This window comes from Daucus carota, chromosome 9 (assembly GCF_001625215.2).
Source record: "Daucus carota subsp. sativus chromosome 9, DH1 v3.0, whole genome shotgun sequence".
In the NCBI taxonomy this organism is placed as follows: Eukaryota; Viridiplantae; Streptophyta; class Magnoliopsida; order Apiales; family Apiaceae; genus Daucus; species Daucus carota.
In genome coordinates, this window is record NC_030389.2 from 34,737,526 (window position 1) to 34,760,382 (window position 22,857).

General features: G+C 33.3%; 3 protein-coding genes across 4 annotated transcripts; 2 read left to right on the forward strand and 1 right to left on the reverse strand.

The window, feature by feature from the left end:
- Window positions 1-944: 944 nt before the first annotated feature.
- Window positions 945-4,548, reverse strand: LOC108202190 (protein ACCUMULATION AND REPLICATION OF CHLOROPLASTS 3, chloroplastic-like). 2 transcript variants are annotated; one of them, XR_010287713.1, is made up of 6 exons: window positions 4,167-4,548; window positions 3,180-3,238; window positions 2,386-2,454; window positions 1,944-2,074; window positions 1,262-1,677; window positions 945-1,147 (listed from the first exon to the last, which is right to left on the reverse strand). XR_010287713.1 is itself a non-coding variant. In XM_064084739.1 (5 exons), exons 1-4 carry the CDS (start codon window positions 4,469-4,471, stop codon window positions 1,959-1,961), a joined length of 549 nt encoding a protein of 182 aa, XP_063940809.1. In that variant the 5' UTR covers window positions 4,472-4,548; the 3' UTR covers window positions 945-1,677; window positions 1,944-1,958. The 2 variants fall into 2 exon arrangements, 1 of the variants encoding a protein (XP_063940809.1); XM_064084739.1 differs by having other exon boundaries at window positions 945-1,677.
- A 2,839-nt stretch (window positions 4,549-7,387) lies between these two features.
- Window positions 7,388-10,833, forward strand: LOC135149635 (protein indeterminate-domain 12-like). Its single transcript, XM_064085402.1, has 4 exons — window positions 7,388-7,580; window positions 7,755-8,151; window positions 9,482-10,323; window positions 10,733-10,833. Exons 1-4 carry the CDS (start codon window positions 7,388-7,390, stop codon window positions 10,831-10,833), a joined length of 1,533 nt encoding a protein of 510 aa, XP_063941472.1.
- Window positions 10,834-17,155: 6,322 nt separating this feature from the next.
- LOC108201501 (uncharacterized) lies at window positions 17,156-17,950 on the forward strand. Its single transcript, XM_017369784.1, has one exon. The coding sequence runs from the start codon at window positions 17,156-17,158 to the stop codon at window positions 17,948-17,950; it is 795 nt and encodes a 264-aa protein (XP_017225273.1).
- The last annotated feature ends 4,907 nt before the right edge of the window (window positions 17,951-22,857 follow it).

Consider the following 22,857-nt stretch of genomic DNA (forward strand, 5'->3'; position numbering starts at 1 on the left):
TAACAATACGATTCTCAAAAAATTGAAACATTTGAAACAGGTTGAAGGAGCAATACAAAAATAGAATTTTTTCAATCTAACATAAAAATTAAACTTTTACAATTAAATATAATTGCAATTATGTTAAACATAGTTAAATTTAATTTTGATTACAAGTCATAGTATTATAAATATTAATATAAAATTTTCAAGTATAATATAAAGTTTAAAATTTTAAAAATTAAAAATACAATAATGTAGTTAGCTTAAAAACAAATGATCGGCCTAGCCGTCTACTATAATTGCCTTCCTTATATGTGTGTGTGAGGAAGGCGGCTACTGCAGGCCGCTAGGGCATTACGTTATCATAGGTTAGGGCATGCTAGTTAGACGTTATCATAGGTTAGAGTTTGCCGCCACTTCCTCCAAAAATACAGGATCGTTTGTGTTGTCCTTAATTACACTAACAACTAATAATAATTTTATTATTTAATTAAAAATATAAATTTTATTACTTTAATTAAATTTGAAAAATTATTTTTAATATTGTTAATGATTATAATAAATTAAATTTATATATATATATATATATATATATATATATATTCAACATAGTTACAATTATATATAATTGCAAAGTTTCATTTTTATGTTGATCGAACATGTTTATGTTTATTGTTATTGATTTTTCGAAACGTACATATCGTGTTTTTCAAATTTGTAAACATATTTTTATACAAAAAAATGAAAGATAATATGTATTTTTTAAGAAACTTAAAAAATAATGAATCGGTGAATAAATATCACAAAATAAGAACAATCATAAAATTTGTTCATTTATTAAAAATAATCTAGTTTAAATTGTTTTCATGACTTAAAATAATTAAGGATGCGTATGATAACTTTTTGATTCTTAATTAATGAACAAAAAGAATCTGCTTTTTGAACAAGAAAATTCCATCTAAATGTGCATCAAAACAAAAGGACATAGAACATAAATTTTAAACGCTTACATATTAATTTACATACTATGTACTTTATCATAAAAAAATTAATAAATATACATCTATTAAATCAGATTGCATCATGTAGGTTCACATCCACCCGTCTCTTTTATTCCCAATGTTGGATCTCCTCCAAAATCCCTAATCATTCTTCCTCTGAAAAACTAGATGACATATTGGAAATAAAAGCTTTAGTACTTGGTTTCTCAAAAAACAATGCAAAAAATAAAAGAAAAATGCCTGGCTTCAGCTGATGCTGTTCCCAATTCCAAAGTTACCATTGTTGGAAGTAGATCCTGTCAGCTTGGCTTTGTGAAGAAGAGCAGTGGCTGAGAACTGAGGAGAAGGGGTACTATTTAGAGTATTGCAATGGGAAGACTCAGCATTTAACTTCAAACCACTTAATGAATTTTTAATGTTGAGGTCCAGGTCAATCTGGGGAATGTTCAAGGTAGCAATGCCCTCGAAACCAAAATCAAACATGTTGCTCGGTGCTATGATCAATCTCCGAATATTCAGAGGCTCTGGGAATATTAAGTTTTGGCTCCCAAAATGGATGAAGAGGCATATTAGTGGCGGCATTTGCATGTATTCTAGCATTCATGCTGCTGCTTGGGGGCCATTTGTTGTGTGCCTAGCCACCTCTCCCACAAACACTTGGCATATTGAATGGTGATTGATTAAACCATCACGCCTGCAAAAAGTAGTTACTTACACTTTGAATTACTCAAACTTGACGAATGCATACATATGCAAACTTGAAGAATGCATACATGTACACACTAATAGTAAAATTATCATATATTAAGCAGTAGTTGATAAAACTGTAGCTATTTTAATACATTAGTACTCAATGTTCTAAATTGAATAACATAAACTCTATATATACTAATATGCAACCCACACCATATATGATATAGTGGAAGATAAAATTCAAGATAAAAGATCACTTTTACATACCTCATTTCTGCGCCTTCACCCTTCAAAGCTGAAAGGCTTCAGAATAATACCGAAAACTAAACCATTAGCAGACTTTACTGTCCTAAGGATATCGAGTACCACCCTATACTCTGAGCCATAAGCAGCACCAGCTACTTAGAAAAAACAAATAATTATAATAAAATAAAACACATTTACATGAGCAGAAACATTGGTGGCCAGTGAGGCTTAAATTAAAAGGGCAGATAAATTTAAGCAGTAAACTACATACAATATCTTCCATAGTGAAACAACATCAAGGACAATTCAGCTTATAATCATAAACTCTAACGACAAACTCAATAAATACAAAAAAAAATATCAAATGAGAACTAAATCTGATTGCTACCAGGTATTTCATTCTAGTTAACTTAAAGACGAAATAAGCATACATATGAACAAGGTAAAAAGGTGAGGAATGTACAAACAAGTATAATTGCTTTAGAACGTGACTGCAAGGTTGATGGAGTGTCCAGTATACAGGGTGGGATATCTGCAAAGAAGTAACAATGACCAGTAATCACTGCCTTTTAGTAAGGATGCGGAGAGTTGTATTGCTATTAAGATAACACAAAATGGAGAACTATATAGTACAAATGTCAAACGATAATTAATGTCAAAGTTTTAGAATCTTTACTAATATCTGAATGTTGACATTGATAAATGACAAAGCAAGCAAGTAAAGTAGTCAAGAAATTCTTAAGAATGACAGAGTTCTGTTAGAGGCCTGATAAAAACTATTAAAATCATTTCCAGACGACAACTTACACAATACTCTATTATTTGCAAACCCCCAAATTAATCTTTGTTTGAAATACACCTTCTAATACTGGAATGAGATGAAATTAAGAGGAAGAGAAATTATTAAGAAGGCTTTTCCTTGTCCCTTAAAATTACATGTTTCAGATATAACAAGTTTGGTATTTTTAAGAACAAATATTCCTACCGAAGTTTGAAGCACTATAATGAAAAGAACAGAAACCTTTTAAAAATCACAGTTAAGACACAAGTTATATCCTTAGTTACGTAAACACATCGTTCCATTGTTATCTGAATACAGTCATATGCCATGAATCTAAGAAATGCACCTATCACACTGCCACCATTCAGAACCTTTTATCACTGAAAAATGCGTATTTTGACAACTGACAACTGTATGAATAATTTAGAACATGGCCATATAGGACATCATGGCTGCATGGAAAAATAGATATATACCTTTTTCAAGGACCCTTTGTTGCAACTTAACATTTACTGAATCTTTCAGACTTATGTCCCTGGAAAAGAATACTAATCAGAATACTGGTATATAAATATATTGTTGCACACTATTAAAAGAAACTACAGTTAACAGAACCCTAAAATGTGAATTAAGAGAGACTGATATCTACTGATTTGTATAGTTGAAACTCGTAAATTGGATGCAACTCAATAATTACAATTTTAATACAAATTAACATTACTGTCACAATTGCACATAAATTACAACCTATATGAATAACCTCATTCAAGGTGGTTCTCGTTGGAGCAGTACTGTGGGCCTGTTTAGCAGTATTGTGGGCCTGTTTAGCGTACCTTGAAAGAGTTACTTTTGTTCAGTTCTATTCATCACCTATAACTAATATAGTTGCTATAAGTTTGGATAATGTTATTGGTAATGTACAACGTATGATACATGAAAATTAACAAAATAGTGTACTTAAACTTACCTTTGAACAGGATAGTAATAAGTCAAATCACAAAAATGAAAATAATTAACTATTTTCACTTTTCAGAATTCAACTTATAAGCCATAAAGCATTTTTCTTCTTCATATTCTTATAAGCTGCTACAAATACATATAGCTAAACTAGAATTATACATATAGCTATTAATATATCATAAAACCAAAAAGTGATTCTCCGTGCTAAAAGAGAATTTTAGTCTAATACATATTTTTAAAATGGCACTAAATAGCTATATATATAACCGAATTGCATCACATTTATGTTTTAAAAATGTACACTAATTTTAATTATCCACTTCCCTCCATTTTCCCACTTGCATAAACATGTTTTAAGGCGATTACAGCAACCTCTAAATCACTACAGAAATCACCATTTCTCGACTCTCGTCATCACAATTACAGCAATTACGCATGAATACAACTAAATTAACAAAATCAAGCTCACACACAGCCATAAATGATAAATCAACAAATTTTACCACAACCGCAGCGCGGAACCCAAAAGAGGCGAATCCAAGCAGAAATCAAGCACGGCATCTCTCCGACTCCCAATTGCAATCACCTCAACAAACCTACAGTCATCCCACACACTCTCAACGCCATAATTTGAGCAATTCTGTTCCAAACTCAATTCAACTCTCAGAGGCTTCGAATTACACTTCAATCTGTGTCTGCTACTCCTGAAACTATAGACACAGGCTCTGTATGTATATTCTGAGGCAATTGGGGACAGTGAGGTCCGAAATATGGAATGTTGGAAGCTTCTGGAAATAGAAAGCTCCATTGAAATGGAGGTGAAGTTATATCATATTTGCCCTAACAGTTTGGATGTCTCTGTGGCTCGGAGGTCTTGTAACTTGTAAGGATATACTACCCCAACTTTAATTTAAGGAAATGTGCGCCATCAATAACTTCAACTAAAACATTTCATATCAGTTATCATGTATCTGTGTACAAAATTTTGATATACAGTTCCGTCCACCTAACACTACTTTTAATTTACGGGTGTGAGAGTTTAGTGTCACAGTTCGAAAGAAAATGATCCCAAATAATAATGTCGAGAAGATGGTCATAAGCCATCATTTTCTCTTTTAAAACGCCAAGTATCTTTTTTTTTTTTAACGTTACATGATCGGGCATTTAGAGACCTTCAACGCTGCACGAAAGCTTGACGCTAATTTATGAAGTGTTTTACTCCTAAAATGCTAGATCGTTTAGCTTTTTTCCGTGATTTTCAAAACTAAACGAACAAACGATATAGCGCTTTTTCTAAAATTGAAACGCTAGATTATCAAATTTTACTAAGTGGTATTTGGGGCATTTTTTTTAAACTCTCCTATTTTAGGCGTTAATTTTAATTAATTTTATAACATATAGGTCCTTCTCTCTTAATTTAGGCGTTATTTGGTTTGTGGCCGGTTGAAGGAATTTTTAATATATTTGATGTTTGGATTAAGATATGGAGTGGGTATCCCTCTTTCCTATATATATTGTTTATTCTCATTCCTCTATTTTGATTTTCATTTATCATTCAAACAGCTATTTAAATGTTTATTCTTTATAAAAGAAAAAAAAACCTTTTGAATTAATAAGTTAATTTAATTTTACAACTCCACTTCGACTTTAATTTAGCCTGTATTTGGTGCCGCTTATCGTCGGTGACAAAAGAGAAAGAAAGGAGGTGAAACAGAGGGAGACAATTAATTGATATTACTACTATATCCTTTCATCGGTTAACGTTAACGGTCCCCTCAAACGACGAATGGTTAAAAGGATGCAAAGTGAAGTAAGAATTAAACAATGGGGTGTGTTTTGCTAAGAAAAATTGTTTAGGAACAATTCGAAAAAGCCCTCATAGTTATGGGGTGCAAAGCGTAATTTACTCTTTAAAAAATAATTGAAAAAATAGTTAAATAGAGATTATTTGATGTTATTTTAAATTCATCTATAATAGAAGTTTTATTTTGACATTCACTTTTCAATATTAAAATATAAAAATAAATATACGTATATTAAAGCATCTCCTAGAGACTCTTGAATGAGCTCTTAAATTGAAATTTGAGGAGGGAAAAAGAATTTAAGACTCTTAGTAGCTCTTCAAATCCCTAAGAGTCTCTTATTTCTCTCCTCTCAAAGTTAAGCCACTACATATATCTTAACTTATTTTTTTACAATAAATATTCATTCCCTGCAATTGCATTTTGAATTTTTCATATATAAGTCCAACAAGAATAAAATATAAACTTAAGAGCAAGTATAAAGAATATCGTTGCAGTTAAGACTCTTAAATTTGTATTAACTTACTACGAGTTAAATATTTTATAATATATTTAAGAGTTAAGTAAGAGGTTGTTGGAGATGCTAACCATGGAGCCCTTAGTTAAAAAGTGAGTTATGATATCAAAAATAAAAAATCCACCCAATCTCTTAAAAAAAACACTCCAACCACACATAGCTCATGTCTATAATTATAACCAACCTCCTATGAATAATTGTATTTGTCGAATCTCTACATGTCTGTAAAAAATTTGTAAGATGATTACACATCATTTATTACCATATTAAATTAATATATTCTATTTATAACAATCTAAATATTAATAAAAAATTTGTAAGATGATTACACATCATTTTTTACCATATTTAGTACTTCAATGGTATTGGCTATATTGGTTGGTTATAATTTAAAAATAGAATGTTATTAATATTTTAGTTTATTAAAACAGAATATATTAATTTAATATGGTAATAAATGATGTGCAATCATCCTACAGATTTCTTACAGACCTGTAGAGGTTCGACAAATATAGTCATCCATAGGAGGTTGGCTAAAATTATAGACAACAGGTTCACGTGGTTGTGGTTGGAGCATGATTTTTTCAACAGGTTGGCTAAATTTTTTATATTTGGAATGCCAACTCATTTTTTAGCTAAGGGATTTGTATGGTTGGAGATGCTCTAATACCATCTAAACACAATATTTTACAAATTCAACAAATTTTACATAAACCAACGATTATAGACGACGGTTATCGTAAAATGGAGATGCTCCATATTAGTCAATAGTCATGCTGTACACTCTCATACGTTACACTGTGTAACGGGCGGACGGAGAAATCGAGAGCAAACACAATCTGGTAGGAACAAATGACACCAAAAGAATTTGCTTAAAACGTCAGTGGGACCAGATATCTTAAAAAAGGTAAGTGGGACCCCCAGCATATGACCAAACCAGGTGCGTGAATACACAGCTCATCACCACCTTCCTCTTTATCAGTTTCTTTCTACCATTTTTCATCTAACAAAATTATCTATCTCCCGAAATTATAATGAAATTTTGAGTAGATAATTTTTTAATAAATAGTCAGGATCTATCATTTTAAATATTTTTATTTTTTAATAAATATACTTTAAATCAATAAAAAATTATATATATAGACATATTCGATTATATAAAATTGATACCATATATTATACATGCATATACATATTACTTTAAAATTTAAAAATTCAGTTTAATAAAATAGTTTAGAAACTTATTGTAGAGACTTCATAACCCGGGTCAAGTAATCATGGTTAAAATGATCTCTCAGTGCCTTGTCTTTTATTGAGATATATTAACATACTTGATGTGAGGGTTTGTATGCTTTTCCATTCAGACTAAGGAAATCAATTTTAGTTTCTGAAAAAACCTAGAAAAATGGCTGCTTCTTCATCTGCAACCCTGTTTGAACTCAAAGAAGAGGAGCTTAAGAACTACCATCATGAACAACTTGAGCATTCATCAGCAGAACGAGCTCCTCCTGTAGTGGCTTCTTCTACGCCTGCAGGCGGTGCTTCTCAGAGAAGAAAGAGAAACCATCCCGAAAATCCTAGTAAGATCTTCTATATCTGTGTGTGTGGATATGTGATTCCATTTTTTTTAATTTTTATCTTTTTTAAGGGTATATTTGAATTAATTAAGAGTCTTCTAGTTAAAAAAACCCTTACTTGGAAATGTGAAATAAATGAAGAATTTGTATCATGGTTTTTGATTGTTTTTATCTGTTTATTGATATAAATGACAGATCCTGATGCTGAGGTTGTAGCCCTCTCTCCCAACACTCTAGGTGCTACAAACCGGTTTTCGTGTGAGGTGTGCGATAAGGGTTTTAAAAGGGAGCAGAACTTGCAGCTTCACAGAAGAGGACACAATCTTCCCTGGAAGCTCAAGCAAAAGACAAGCCATGAATTCAAGAAAAAGGTTTACATCTGCCCTGAACCTGATTGTGTCCATCACGATCCCACACGGGCTCTTGGAGATTTGACCGGAATTAAGAAGCATTTCTTTCGGAAACATGGTGAAAAAAAATTCATTTGTGATAAGTGTAACAAGGCATACGCGGTGCACTCTGACTGGAAGGCTCACCATAAGACTTGTGGTACAAAGGACTACATATGTAAATGTGGTACTACCTTCTCCAGGTGATGGCTATACCACAGATCTTCCTTTAATTTATAAATTTTAATTCTTTACATGCTCAATATTGGTGTTAATTGAAATCCTGTTACGTATATAAATTTTGTGTTGCCTTTTGTTTTGTTTTTGATTTAATTTCTTGCTATTTCACAATTAGTCATGTACATTTAGTCAAGAATTGTTTTTATATCAGAGCATCTTTCAACTGACATACATATGAATTTACCACAGAACCTTTGTCTTTGTTTTTTTTTTACTCCATGGTTAGTTTATGTTTACATTTAATCAAAAATTATTTTTATATCAAAACATCTTAACTGTAAATATAGATTTACAAACCACTTTCATCCCTCTATTTTTTTTACTCCATTTCTCATATTTGGTACCCAAAGCTAGTTACAAGATTTTGTAATATATTACTTTCATATTAATATTAATTTTTAAGTTTTGAAGGCTGTATTTCCATTTTCATCTTCGACAATTGTGCTTTGTAATTTAAAATTTTACAATTACAATATATAAACCCGCAAGTATATAATTCAAAATTTACCGTTTATAATTTAATTTTAACATTATTTTATTTATAATTTAGTATTGTTCAATGTTCTTTTCAAGTAAGGAATTCTATCATATTGTAGAGTATTAAGAGTCGACTAAATGTTATCAGCCGATTAATTATATTTTCCTATATAGGCTTAAAAGTTACTTTAGATTAAAAATGGGTATGAGAAATAATAAATATTTTTCTTATCTATTTGTAAATATTTTTCTAATATTAATATTTGTTAATGTGTTATGAATTTTGAATTATATTTTTCATTTTCAATATATCTTTGTTACAAAATGATAATATCATTTACCTTAAGTGTATTCCGGCTTGTGTTTGTCTTAAAGAAAATAAATTAGATGGTTTAAATTTGATTTGTGTTTGTCGTGAGTTAAAATATTAGAATTAACAAAAGGTTAATATCTCTCGCATTATGTATATAATTTTTTTTATAACGAAATATATGTATGTTTGATTATTATAGTTTAGTATATATGTATATTTATCACTAAATATTTTTTACAATAGGATTTAGTTGCGTTTTTTATTAATTTTACCTTATAGATAACTAACTATAACCTAGCTGGGTCTACAAACCCTATCTCCCGCAAGAGAGACAAGAACTCAACCACTTGTTGGCGGGTTTTTGTTTTTCATTATTTATGCGCACAAAGTTTTCATGTACCTGATTTTATTTGTTGCTTGAATTAAGTGTGTAAAGTTTTTATTATTTATGCATACATGATACATCAACCGTGATTTGATGATTATATAATGCCTTGTTGCAGGCGTGACAGATTTCTCTTTCACCGTTCATTCTGTGAGCCACTTGCTGAAGAGGTGGCTAGTCATACAAACAACGGCGCCCCCAAAAGCAGCACCACTGCTAGCATTCTTGCAAATGCTACTAGCCCTGCCACCACTGCAGGCTCATTGATTCCAGGCAACCATCAGCAACTTCCTTCTCTGTTTGGAACTAATTCATTTACTAGCCTCTTATTAGGACAATCGGTGGGATCTGATTTTCAGTCAGTTCCGGAACCAAAACTAAATTTTCCCAGAGACACTGATTTTTCTGGGACTCATGGCTTTCCAAGCTACATCGCGCCTAGCAACATGTTTAATCTTGGGTTTGATGGGGATGCTGCCCTTAACAGTCCTGAAAATGACCTGGATCTTGCAATGAACGGCTCATTTACTGGTTTGATGATGAATGCTGGGGCTTCTACTTACGACATTCTGAATGGTGCCCCTTCTACTCAGTTTTCAGCCACTGCACTTCTTCAAAAGATGACGCTGACAGGAGGTAGTTCCAACAATTTGACCCTGATGAAGAGCATGGGGAGCACTTTGTCTGCTGGATTGAAGTTTGATAACTATGGGGGAGCTTTGGGAGATGGAATGAGTGCTGGTAGCAGAGGTGGTGGGAGTAGCTTTCCAGATATTTACAACAATCAGAATGGGAGTGGTGGAGGTACCGGAGGATATAGAAGTGGCATGGAATACTTTTGTGATCAGATGAATGCTCCATATGGAGAAATGATGTACAATGAGAAGGCTGCTGATGAAATATTGGTTGGTGAGCAGAATAATAATGCTGCTATGGTGGAGCCACAGATGCTTGGGGCAGGTCTCTCTCTCTCTCTCGCCCCCTCTCCCTCCCTCTCCCTCTGCCCCCCCCCCCCCCCCCCCCCCCCCCCCTTCTCTCTCTCTCTCAGTTTGCAATCATATCATTGTCTTTGTAGACACTTTAGCAGAAACTCTAATGATCTGTTTAAATGGAGGCTAGAAATATGAATATCTACACACATACATATCATATGTAGACCAAGGGCCACCTGTGGTATATTTTGAAGATAACGCTTCTATTTTCGAATACTTTTTAACAAGGAATTGAGATTCTAACGATCAGGAGTTTATTTTGAAATCAAATTATTGGAACATAACTATTCTATTTCCCATATGCCATCATATATAAATTTGATACAATATATCTGAAGTATGTATGTGTGAAGTTGCTTACTGTAAGTATTTTGCAGGAGATCCAACATGGCTGAGGCAGATGCATGGAGTTACTTCTACCGATCCTTGGATCTCTTCCCCGAAGCAAATTGATCAGGGAGCAGGAAGCCATCATTAGTTTTCTTTTATATTGAATAAAACTTTGGGATATTTATGTTTTTATTTCCGTTATTCAACCTGATTAATAATCGAATGCACTAGAATTTTAAACCTGTATGGTGAAAAGTTTATTTAAGTATGCTAGCTGATGTAGACTCTTAATTGTAAAGGCTTCTCCGAATGCATGCTAGAATTTTAAACCTGTATGGTTTTTCGAATTGTTTTGTCTGGGTTTTATGGTGATCCAGTGCCTTCAGTTAGAGCACAATTAGGGAGTTGCTACGAAAAATAGAGAGTTTAGGCTGGCTGGATTGTGGGGTAACTGAAACAGAAACAGAAATATATATACCGAGAAAAAAAAACAAAGAATTAGAGAACACTTTTTTTATCTCTTAATTATGTGTCAGCTCTGCTGAGTGCTGATACAACTTGGGGGAATTACAATAAAAAGGCCACAAACTTATTAGAATCATAGTTACATATAAGTTACTATTCCTTTTGCTGCATTTCATATTTCCATACATTTACCTATAGTAGTATATATATTTCTATTTTTACCTGTATGAGAAAAACAATATTGCAAGTTAATTTAGTTTTAAACCAACAATGTCTCCCTTAAATTAAACTTGCTTCTTACTCGTAGACATTTAACATTTGTCATGTACACTCTTCCGCATAGTAGCTTGTTCCGCATAGTGGCTTGGTGAAAATATCCGATTGTTTGTCTTACGGTATTCAATATGCATGTCCCTTTTAGAAATTCCGTTAAATGAGATCATGAATGCCGATATATTTTGTCCTTCCATGAAGAACTACATCTTTTGCTGCCAAAATACGAGATTTGTTGTCACAGTACAGAATAGTTAGCATATTCTACTTTTGCTTAAGACTTTCCAAAATATCCTGACTATGATTTGGCCACTAATTCTGCTTCCGTAGTAGAAAGTTCCACAACTTGCTGTTTCTCGAGCTCCATGGAATTGCACTGGTAACAAGATGAAATACATAAGAAGAGGTGATTTTGTTAGCATTAATAATTCTTGGCAAGTCAATATTAGTATAATAGATGCGATTACGGAGACATCAGCCTCATAAAAAACTCCAGCTGGCGCATCACAACCGTGACGCAGTACCATATTCTTACTCTTCTTTGCTAGCATTTGAGGGGTTCATTCATAACCCGAACTCCCTTAGAGCCACCTATCTATATGATTCGGGATAAATTAACACAATATCATTGGTACGTCTCCTTATGTTGACCACTTCAGATCATAGAGTCCTCCGAGTCAATTCAAATAATATTTGAGTGGGTGTAAACCAAATCCAACGTATAAGAGAAGATTTATCTTGAATGCAGCCAAAGAACTTAGTATGAGGCCTTTTGAGAACTTAGTATGAGGCATTTTGAGAGGAGCTCGAAAGCAAATTCGTGCCGGTTTGGCTAGACCGGGAATTTCAAATTAAATCCAAAATTTTAAACCTTTTGTTCTCATAATATTACAAATCAGTACAATTACTCCAATATGATAAAACATCACATATGGATAAAAAAGTCACTTGTCTCGGTTCACATATTTCTTATTTTTATATAAGTCACCGACTAAATTCCAAACTATTAAAATTCTAAAATGAATAGACATTTTATAGGAAAAAAAGATGAATAGACATTTTAAAGAAATAATTTATTATGGGTAAACTAATTAAATCTTATTAATTATGGATAATTATATTTACATCTTTTAAATTCTATAATATGAGATTCACTCAATTGACTTTAAACCGTTTATCATAAATGTCGTCTCATTTTAATTATTTAATCTAAATTTAAATGTTAATAATTTTTTTTTTGAAACAAAATGTTAATAATTTTTATAAATTAGTTATTTGCTTGTGCTTATAAATGTCCTATACACTTATTATCTAACCGATGTGGGATGTTACAACTTTATTTACCGCTAACTCTAAAAATTGTAAGTTTTTCCCTCTAACGCTCTAGCTATAATTTTCTTAATTCTTAAAAATTTGTGATATTCACTATAATGTGTCCTAACACAAATCAATCACCACCAATATTAAGATTTTTCCTAGCTTTTAATGCTTAATTATATCTTTCTTTAAATCATATTTCTTATGGATCTCATTTTTACTATTTTACCAGTAAATTTTCATTTTTCCACGCAATATATTCTAAATATTCTATCTTTCATTTAATTCCATATTAATTTAATAAATTATGCTTTTGTTTTAATTATTAAAACACTTCCATAATAAATATTTAATCATAACTTTCGTTTCTAATCTAAAGGAGGGGTGTTCGCGGTGCGGGCGGTGCGGTTTTTTTCTAAAACCGCGAACCAACCCGCACATGCGGTTTGAGAATATTCGTAAACCGCAACCGCACCGCGTAATATAAAAACCGTGTAAACCACGCCACAAAATTACGACGCGGTTCGTGCGGTTTATACATTCAAAAAAATTATACTTTTGAATGACAATATAAATATAATTTTAAACCATATGTATATAAAAATATTTTTATGATATATATATATATATATATATAGACACACACACACACAAAAATTTAGAGTTACCGTACTCATTAAAAGAAATATAAGCTAAAATATAAGTACAATAGTGATGAAGATGAAAAGATTTCAACACTAACAAATTATTTTATAGAAAACATACATAATTATAATATTTAATTTGTCGTCTAAGAACTAACCTTAATTTATATTGTAAAATTATTAAAATTAAGTTGAGTAACTTGAACACTCACACACATCGAATATAACACCATAATAAATAATTTATTGATAGTATAATATAAATATTTGTAATTATATGTGGTATATTTTTATATATTAGAATATAGCGGTGCGGTGCGGTTTGAACCGCACTTGTATAGTGTCAAACCGCAATTAAAAAGTTATCTTAATTTGCATCCTTAATTATTTTAAATCATGAATCTTTTTTAAAATTAACTTAGTTTTAATAAATAAATTATTTTTTTGATTGTTCTTATTTTGTGGTATTTATTTGCAGGTTCAATATTTTGAATTTTTAGAAGAATTGAAATTATCTTTCATCCCTTTGTATAAAAATATGTTTAAAAAATATGAAAAACACGATAATTTTTAAAAAATCAATAACAATCAACATCTAAATAGAACTTTTCGATCAACATAAAAATGAAAATTTTGAAATTATATAGAATTGCAACTTTTAATATATTTAAATCTAATTTTTATTACAAATCTTAATATTATTATTATTAAAAATATTTAAATTAACTTCTCAAATATAATAAAAGTATTGAAATTTATATATAATTTTTTAATTAAGTATTGAAATTATTAATTAGTGTAAAGATAAATGTTCCTCTATTTACAATGGAAGTGGCCCTAACCTATGTTCTGTATTTATGCTGTAGAACACATACAAATGCGATTAATATGACTATATCCATCTTGGGAGCCAAAGCTAAACTTTCTCCGAGTTCATGGCTTTCCTTACAACATAACACCATTTGCCCTGAATTTAGTTGTGTCCATCATAATCCATCCAGGATCATTCTTTTCGAGATGATATTGATGAGATCTATACATGCTGGATTTAACATTTAAGAGTTAAATACTAAAGAAAGTGAGTTATATTTGAGAATGGAGTATAAAAAAATATAAATGTATTCAAATAATATATCATGTAGAAAGAGATGAAGATGATACAGAGGTGCGCATTTGTCAAGCTTTTTTTATGAAAGTTGAATAAAAAAAAGATAAATCGGTATATGATATTTCCTATTAACATAATGTTTAATAAATTTGAACAATTGGTCTCAAACGGTCAAGGACTTGACAAGACATGACAGGGAAAGGAAAATGAGACATGAGGCACATTCAAAAACGTGGAATGAAGTTGTCACAAAGTGAACCAAATTTTCTTGATATTGTAGAAACCACTTATTAGTATTTAAAAATAAATACATTTGTATAATAATAAAAAAATGTGTTGAATAATATTTTACCTTTTCAAAATAAAGAAAACTAAAAACTGATATTTTTGTGTTGAAAATATAGTATAACTTCATAAAATTTAAAAAAAAAAATCAAAGAAAATTTTCAAATAATTTTTATCTCTAATTTTTTTGAAAAAAGGAATTAATTGTATAATGAAAAGCCATAGGTCATCTAGAAAAACAATCGAGTACATCAAATATGAAATGTATCATCATATTTACCAAGCTCTCAAAAGTAGAGGATAAACAAAATTCAAATAAATTTGGACTAAAACACCCACAAAAGATTTTATGAAAACAAAAAATACAATTTATAAAGATTATTAATTCTTATATGGGGAGTAGTATTATTGGAAAAATAAAAACAAATAAAATAATAAAATTAATTTGGGACTTTTCACCTATCAAAATCAATGGAAGCAGAGGACAGCTCGAAAAAGAAGAAGGGGCTCGGAGGTTGTGGTTTCTAAAAGAAACGGTTGTGCACCCCACGTAATTACTGTATCTATACAAAGTGGTTGTGGAGCCCCATATGTTTACATAACTTATTTTGTCATTTTAGAAATTGTCATTCACTCCACCTCATTAGTACAGTACATTCATCCTCCCTTCTTCTGCAGTTTTGTTTGGTCTTTTAAAAAAGAGGATTTTAAGAACCCCCAGAATCAACCGGTTGCTGTTATGGCTTCTTCTCTCCCAGGTGCTGCTTCTCAGAGAAGAAAGAGAAATCATCCTGGAAATCCAAGTAAGATATACTACCTATAGCTATATGTGTGTGGTTTTGGAGTGTTTATGTATTATCATTTTATGTGTGTGTATCATAATAGATCAAGTGTCTTCTACTTAAAGAACACCTATTTGGAGAATAAGATGTGATGAAATGGTTTTTTTATTGTTATTATCAACTTTATTATTATTTGTGATACAAATTAAATGACAGGTCCTGATGCTGAGGTTGTAGCACTCTCTCCCAACACTCTAACCGCTGCAAATCAGTTTTCGTGTGAGGTATGCGATAGAGGATTTCAAAGGGAGCAAAACTTGCAGCTCCACATGAGAGGGCACAATTTGCCCTGGAAGCTCAAGCAAAGGACCAGCCAAGAAGTCAGAAAAAAGGTCCTTTGCTTGAGCTTTCTTGGCTGGTCCTTTGCTTGAGCTTCCAGGGCAAATTGTGCCCTCTCATGTGGAGCTGCAAGTTTTGCTCCCTTTGAAATCCTCTATAGCATACCTCACACGAAAACTGATTTGTAGCGGTTAGAGTGTTGGGAGAGAGTGCTACAACCTGAGCATCAGGACGTGTCATTTGTATCACAAACAATAATAAAGCTGATAATAACAATAAAAAAACCATTTCATCACATCTTATTCATTTCATTTAAATTTCCAAATAGGTTTTGTTTAAGACGAAGACACTTGATCTTTTGTGATATACCATATATCTTAAAGATACACAGATAAGAATGATAAGACTTATCCCAAACCACACACATATAGACAGGATATCTTACTTGGATTTCCAGCATGATTTAATTTCTCTTTCTTCTCTGAGAAGCATATAAGGAGAAAATTTTATTTCGAGAACGCCTGGTTGACGGATACTTTGTGTTATCAGATTGTTACAGATAGTTGGGAGTCTAGTAGTAACGGAGATATCATGCAGAGAATCCAGCAGTGTGGTGAGAGGCTAGAGCCTAGGGGGAAAAATGTAACGAGTAATTTTAGTAAGCGTATCAAGAATTGCAAAATGGAATTAAAACAGTTACGTAATAAGAGGGATGAGCAGTCCATCCTGAAATACGTACAAAGAAGTAAAGAAGCAGTTGTTCCTGATTTTGGATCAACGAGAAATCTTCTGGAGGCAGCGATCGAAACAGCTATGGCTGTAAGCGGGGGACAAGAATACCAAGTATTTCCATGCTTCAGCTTCAACTCAAAGGCTTACGAATAGAATTCATAAGCTGAAAGACACAGGAGGCAACTGTTGGAAATTAATCTAACTTGTTTTGTTTTAGTTGTTTAATTTAGTATGGTTTGAACGTGTAGTAAGTTTCTGTACTAGTAACTGAAGTCCAGAACGTGTAGGTTGGTTGAGTATGATAGGAGTGTTGGAGTAGTGGAGCAGTTGTAGGTGTCTAGTTACTATATATTTCTGTGTAAACGTATTGTATTAAGGCTTTCAGGGAGAATAACATAAGTTCTGGTTTTCTCTGCATATTCATACACATTGAGTCTGTCTGTTTGTACTCTGAATTACAACACTTGGTATCAGAGCAACCAGGTTCTGTTTGCCTAAATATCACCCAAACACATAAACAAAACTATGGAGATAACCAAGACAAAAGAAGGCTCGGTGGGTTTAAGCTATCCAATGTTAACGAAAAGTAACTATACAACATGGTCCTTGAAAATGAAAGTTTTTATGAAGGCTCAAGGTGTTTGGGGTGCGATCGAAGGAGACCCAAATACTGTTGTTGATGAGAGGACGGTACAGATAGCTCTTGCAGCTATATACCAAGGCGTGCCAGAAGAAGTACTGCTGACTATTGCTGAGAAAGAAACCGCAAAAGAAGCTTGGGAAGCCATTAAAACGATGTGTGTAGGAGCAGATCGAGTTAAGGAGGCTAAGGTACAAACGTTAAAGGGAGAGTTTGAGTCTCTTACCATGAGGGAGACAGATAAAATCGATGATTTTTGTATGAAGCTGAGCGGGATAGCAACCAACATACGGGTTCTTGGAGAAGTGATGGAGGAGTCAAGCGTTGTGAGGAAGATCCTACGTGCAGTCCCTGATAAATTTCTCCAGATAGCTTCAAATATCGAACAGTTCGGAGACATGAAAGCTATGACTGTTGAAGAGTTGGTGGGTCGACTTAAAGCTCACGAGGAAAGGATGAAGGGCAGGTCTGAGAGTGCAGACAGCCAACAACTTCTCCTGACATCACAAAATCAGAGAACTAAAGGTGGCTACTTCCGTGACAAGAGTAGGATCAGGTGCTACAATTGTAACACTTTAGGACACTATGCATCAGAATGTAACAAATCTCGACGGGAAAGAGAGAAGAAGCCGGAAGTAAACATGGCAGTCGTCGAGGATGATGAACCAGCATTATTATAGTCATCAGTAGTCATAAGTTGAATAGCCATACGGGCTCAGATTATTAGCCATACGGGCTCAGTCGAATAGCCATACGGGCTCAGTCGAATAGCCATACGGGTTCAGATTATTAGCCATACGGGCTCAGGCGAATAAGCCACACGGGCTGGAAGGATTGCATGAGACAAGTTTAGATTAAGGGGGAGATTGTTGGAAATTAATCTAACTTGTTTTGTTTTAGTTGTTTAATTTAGTATGGTTTGAACGTGTAGTAAGTTTCTGTACTAGTAACTGAAGTCCAGAACGTGTAGGTTGGTTGAGTATGATAGGAGTGTTGGAGTAGTGGAGCAGTTGTAGGTGTCTAGTTACTATATATTTCTGTGTAAACGTATTGTATTAAGGCTTTCAGGGAGAATAACATAAGTTCTGGTTTTCTCTGCATATTCATACACATTGAGTCTGTCTGTTTGTACTCTGAATTACAACAGCAACCGGGTGGAGTGGTATAATGGTGTGGCGGAGTTAATTGCAGGATATATTGAAAATATATAGTGGAGCAAACGGAGAGTGAAGTAATTATTAGTTGTGTGAGGAAGACTATGCCCCTGTTTGTTTAGCAGAAGCAACTTCTGCTTCTGGCTTTTCTTGACCCCGCTTGTGTAAATAAGCAGAAGCATTTTAAAGACTAGCTTTTCTCTCAGAGCTTAATTCTACTTCTTTTTCAAAGACTTTATTAACTTATCTACTTATCACTTCTAATCCACTTCTTTATTTTAAATAAAAAATCCTTTTTTTAATCTTGCCCAAACGGCCCCTATAACTTACGAGCAGAATGGTGATTTGCTGAAGCCAATTACTCTGGAGGAAGTGACGCATGCAGTTTTTCAAATGCATCCGGATAAAGCGCCCGGGCCGGACGGGATGATCCCGGCATTTTTCAGAAATATTGGAGTATTGTAGGAGCCGATGTGGTGAATATGGTTAGTAAATTCTTTGAGGATGTTTAAGTTTCAAGTGCCTTAAATGATACAAATATTGTTCTTATCCCTAAAAAGAAAATTCCAATTTTTTGTGGGAATTACGGCATATCTCTTTGTGTAATGTTATGATGAAAGTGGTTACTAAGTGTTGGCAAACCGGCTGAAGGGGGTGTTAGATGTGTGATTGTGTCGGATACTCAAAGCGCCTTTATTCCGGGACGTCTAATTTCGGATAATATATTGGTGGCCTACGAGGTAATGCACTATTTGAAAAGCAAAAAGTTGGTAAAGATGTGTATATGGAGTTAAGATTGGATATGAGTAAAGTGTACGATCATATGGAGTGGGAGTTTTTAAAAGCAATTTTGAGAAAAATGGGTTTTAGTCCGTGGTGGGTGCACCTAGTCCTGCAGTGTGCGTCCACGGATTCTAACAATAAAATTCATAGTGAGCACAATATGGGGACTACCATTCTGTGTCGGGGTATTCAGCAAGGTGATCCTTTGTTCCCGTATCATTTTATCATATGTGCAGTACGTTAATCATCTGTACACTACAAGAAAATTGGCAGTCAAATTTACCCGTTTTTGTTGTAGTGGTAATCAAGTATTATGGATCAAAGAACTGGATCAAAGGGGTGAGTATTTGTCGCAAAGCTCCAGTAATATCTCACATGCTCTTTGCAGACGATAGCTATGTGTTCTGTAAAGCTGAAGTTGGGGAAGCGGGGAAAAAGTGTTGGAGTTACTTTATCCATATGAGAAGGCCTCAGGACAGAATGTTAACATGTGTAAATCGTCAGTGTTTTAGCACCAATGTTATTACCAACAATAGAAGTGATATATGTCAGCGATTACAAATGCTGGAAGCTGATGATCAGACTAAGTATCATGGACTCCGTAATATAAAGGAGAAACAAGTCTGTGATTTTTGGCTATTTAAAAGACAAAGTGAATGGAAAAGTCCATAGTTGGGATAATAAAACAGTTTCAAAGTCTGGGAAAGAGATCTTAATCAGATCAGTGGCACAATCTTTACCAGCCTATGTCATGAATGTGTTTTTGTTGTCGTTCGAAGTTTGTAAAGATTTTGAGCGCAGTTTATCTCAATACGGGTGGGTTCATCACAAGGGAGTGGGAAGAAGATTCATTGGCTGAGTTAGGATAGGCTAAGTAAACATATATAAGTCTAGTGGTGGATTAGGGTTTCGAATTCGTGACTTCAACCTTGCGATGATAGGCAAACAAGCTTGGCGTTTTCTCACAAAGTCTGACAGTTTGGTGACAGAAGTATATAAAGCTAGATATTTTGCGGATGGATATTTTTTGGATTTGGCATTGCAATACAACAAATCAGCCTTTTTACAACGGAAATTAAGCCTTTTCCGTCGCAAGTTTTAGCTCTTAGTGAATCCGTCGCAAGTTGTCCGTCGTAAATAGCCGTAGTTACGACGGAAATCACATATCCGTCGTAAAGTGTAGTGTTGGGGAACAACCCAAGTTTCATATGGAGAAGTCTATGGAATCGAAGGGTTTAATAAAATTATTGGTCAGGGGAGGGGATTAGTATAAAGGGGCAGCCCTGGTTAGTAGATGATAATGATCCGTAAAATTTAACTGATTTTGAGGCGATAGAGAGGACAAAAGTTGTTTCTCTGATGTGTAGTGATAAAAAAGAGCAGGAAGTGGATATTATTCGGTATATTTTTCAATGTTAGAGATCAAGAATCTATTTTGAACACTCGTATTCAAGCCAATAACACGGTAGATTCTATGTACTGGAGATTGGAGAGCTCTGGTATTTACTCTGTCCGAAGCGCGTATAAGCTGCTGCAAATGCAAAGGAAGCGTTAGAGTAATAATGATACGGATAATATGTGGAGTAAGCTATGGAAAATTAGAGCCCTGCCAAAGGCTTTAAATCTTTTATGGCGTGCTCTATCATTTGTCTCCCAACTAATATTCAGTTGCAACAAAAGAAGGTGCAGGTGTCGTCAATGTGCCCAGTTTGTTCAAATGGAGATGAATCATCTTATCATGCTCTGGTTTTGTGCAGTTTTGCGTCTCAGTGCTGAAGACGAGTCTTTACGGATTTCCAACTAAATGAAGCATCAAGTTTCCCAGAATGGTTTATGCATATAATTAATTCTTGTAGTTTCGTAAAGAGAGCTGAGGTTGCTATAGTAAGTTGGGCAATATGGAAAAGTTGAATCAGCAGAGGAGTACCTTAGACAATGGAGTACAGCCCACACCATGTCTATGTTGCTCGTGTTTCGCCGATGAGTGATGGTGATGGAGCTTCAAAATGGGTTAAGCCACAGATTGGTACAATTAAGGTAACAGTTGATGTGGCTATTTTAAGAATCGTGTTGAGTTCGGATTTGGTTTAGTAGCTCGTGATTGCAAAGGAGATCAGTTGGTCCTGGCTCAGTCAGTACTTCATAAAGGGGTGGCATCTTCGGAGCTTGCTGAAGTTATGGCCGTGAAAGAAGTGCTCAGCTGGATAAAGAACAATGATTGGCCCTGGGTGGAGCTGGAGTCGGATTTGGAACTAATGAACACGCCTTTGGTTTTGGTAGTTCAGGAATGTCGACAACTTATTCGGCTCTCAAACAAAAATATATTCGGCTCTCAAACAAAATATATTTATATTTCATTAGACGGTATGCTAATATGATGTCTCATCAGTTAGCTAGAGCATCATATTTATTTACATGTGGTAGTTTCCATAGGAATTATGTTCATGTGGAGTTGAAGAACCGTATGTTGGCTGAAATAATATATCTCTCCATTTCATCAAAAAAATCCTTAATATATACTCTCTCCGTCCCCTCAATTCTTTCCGTTACGTTTTGGCACACTTTTTAAGACCCATCTAAAATATAGTTACACAATATATTTTTTTTAAAAAATTCCCCTCAATAATAAAAGGTTGATATTTCAACTTTTATTCAAAAAAGAGTAAAATTTTAGGTTCCGGATACGTCGTATATCATTTGAACCAGGAAATTAGTAAACCTTGGGTGGGCATGGTGCAAGTCATTTTTAACAGTAGTATCATCAAACAAGTATATATTAATTAGAGGGTTAGCTAGGTTGAATTAGGTAAGCCGAGAAATTCTTTGCCAACAATAAAAAAATCTGCAGAGTGTGTGTTAGAGGATATTATGGATGGAATACATTATTTGTGCCGGACAAATACTAAAAGACATGTATACAAGCCTTACCTTTGATGGATTAGGATTGTTTAAAAAAATTAGAGTAGGAGCCGCGAAGGACCTTCTTCAGAGAAATACGCAGAGAGATTGGACCTACTCTCTTAAGAATCTTCCTATGCGGGGAGCATTAAAATATTTCAGGAAAAATGTATAAATAATTGGAGTTAAGATTTTTGAAGTTCTCCTCATTTTTCAAATTTGAATAAAATATTAATTAATAATTTTAAATTTAAACTTTTTTGTTGTACAACAATTTTTTAAACATCCGACAAGCTAAAGATTATGTTCTACAATGTAATCAACATGCATAACAATTGTTTTTGTAAATCGCAGGACGCTATGTTGTACAATATATTTAATATGTGATGTAATTTACAAAATTAATGGTTGTGCATATTGATTACGTTGTTGAACATAATCTTTAGCCGGTTGTGCATTTTGATTTACAAAGTTAATGGATTATGTAATGGAAATTTGCTCAACATTAATTTTCTGGTATTTAGTGATTTGAAATTTTGGGAGAAATTATAGTGAAGACATTTTGTACGTTGTAAACTTAGATTTTACAATCAAGTTAAAAATATGCCTGGTCTTTTATGACCCTTTTTCTTGTAATGTAAGTTAATTAGTAATTCATGCATGATTTTATCTCATTTTTAATTGATAGTATACATCTTTCCGTATATCTCATACATCTTAAAATTTTAATAAATTATCAATGATCTCCCGTA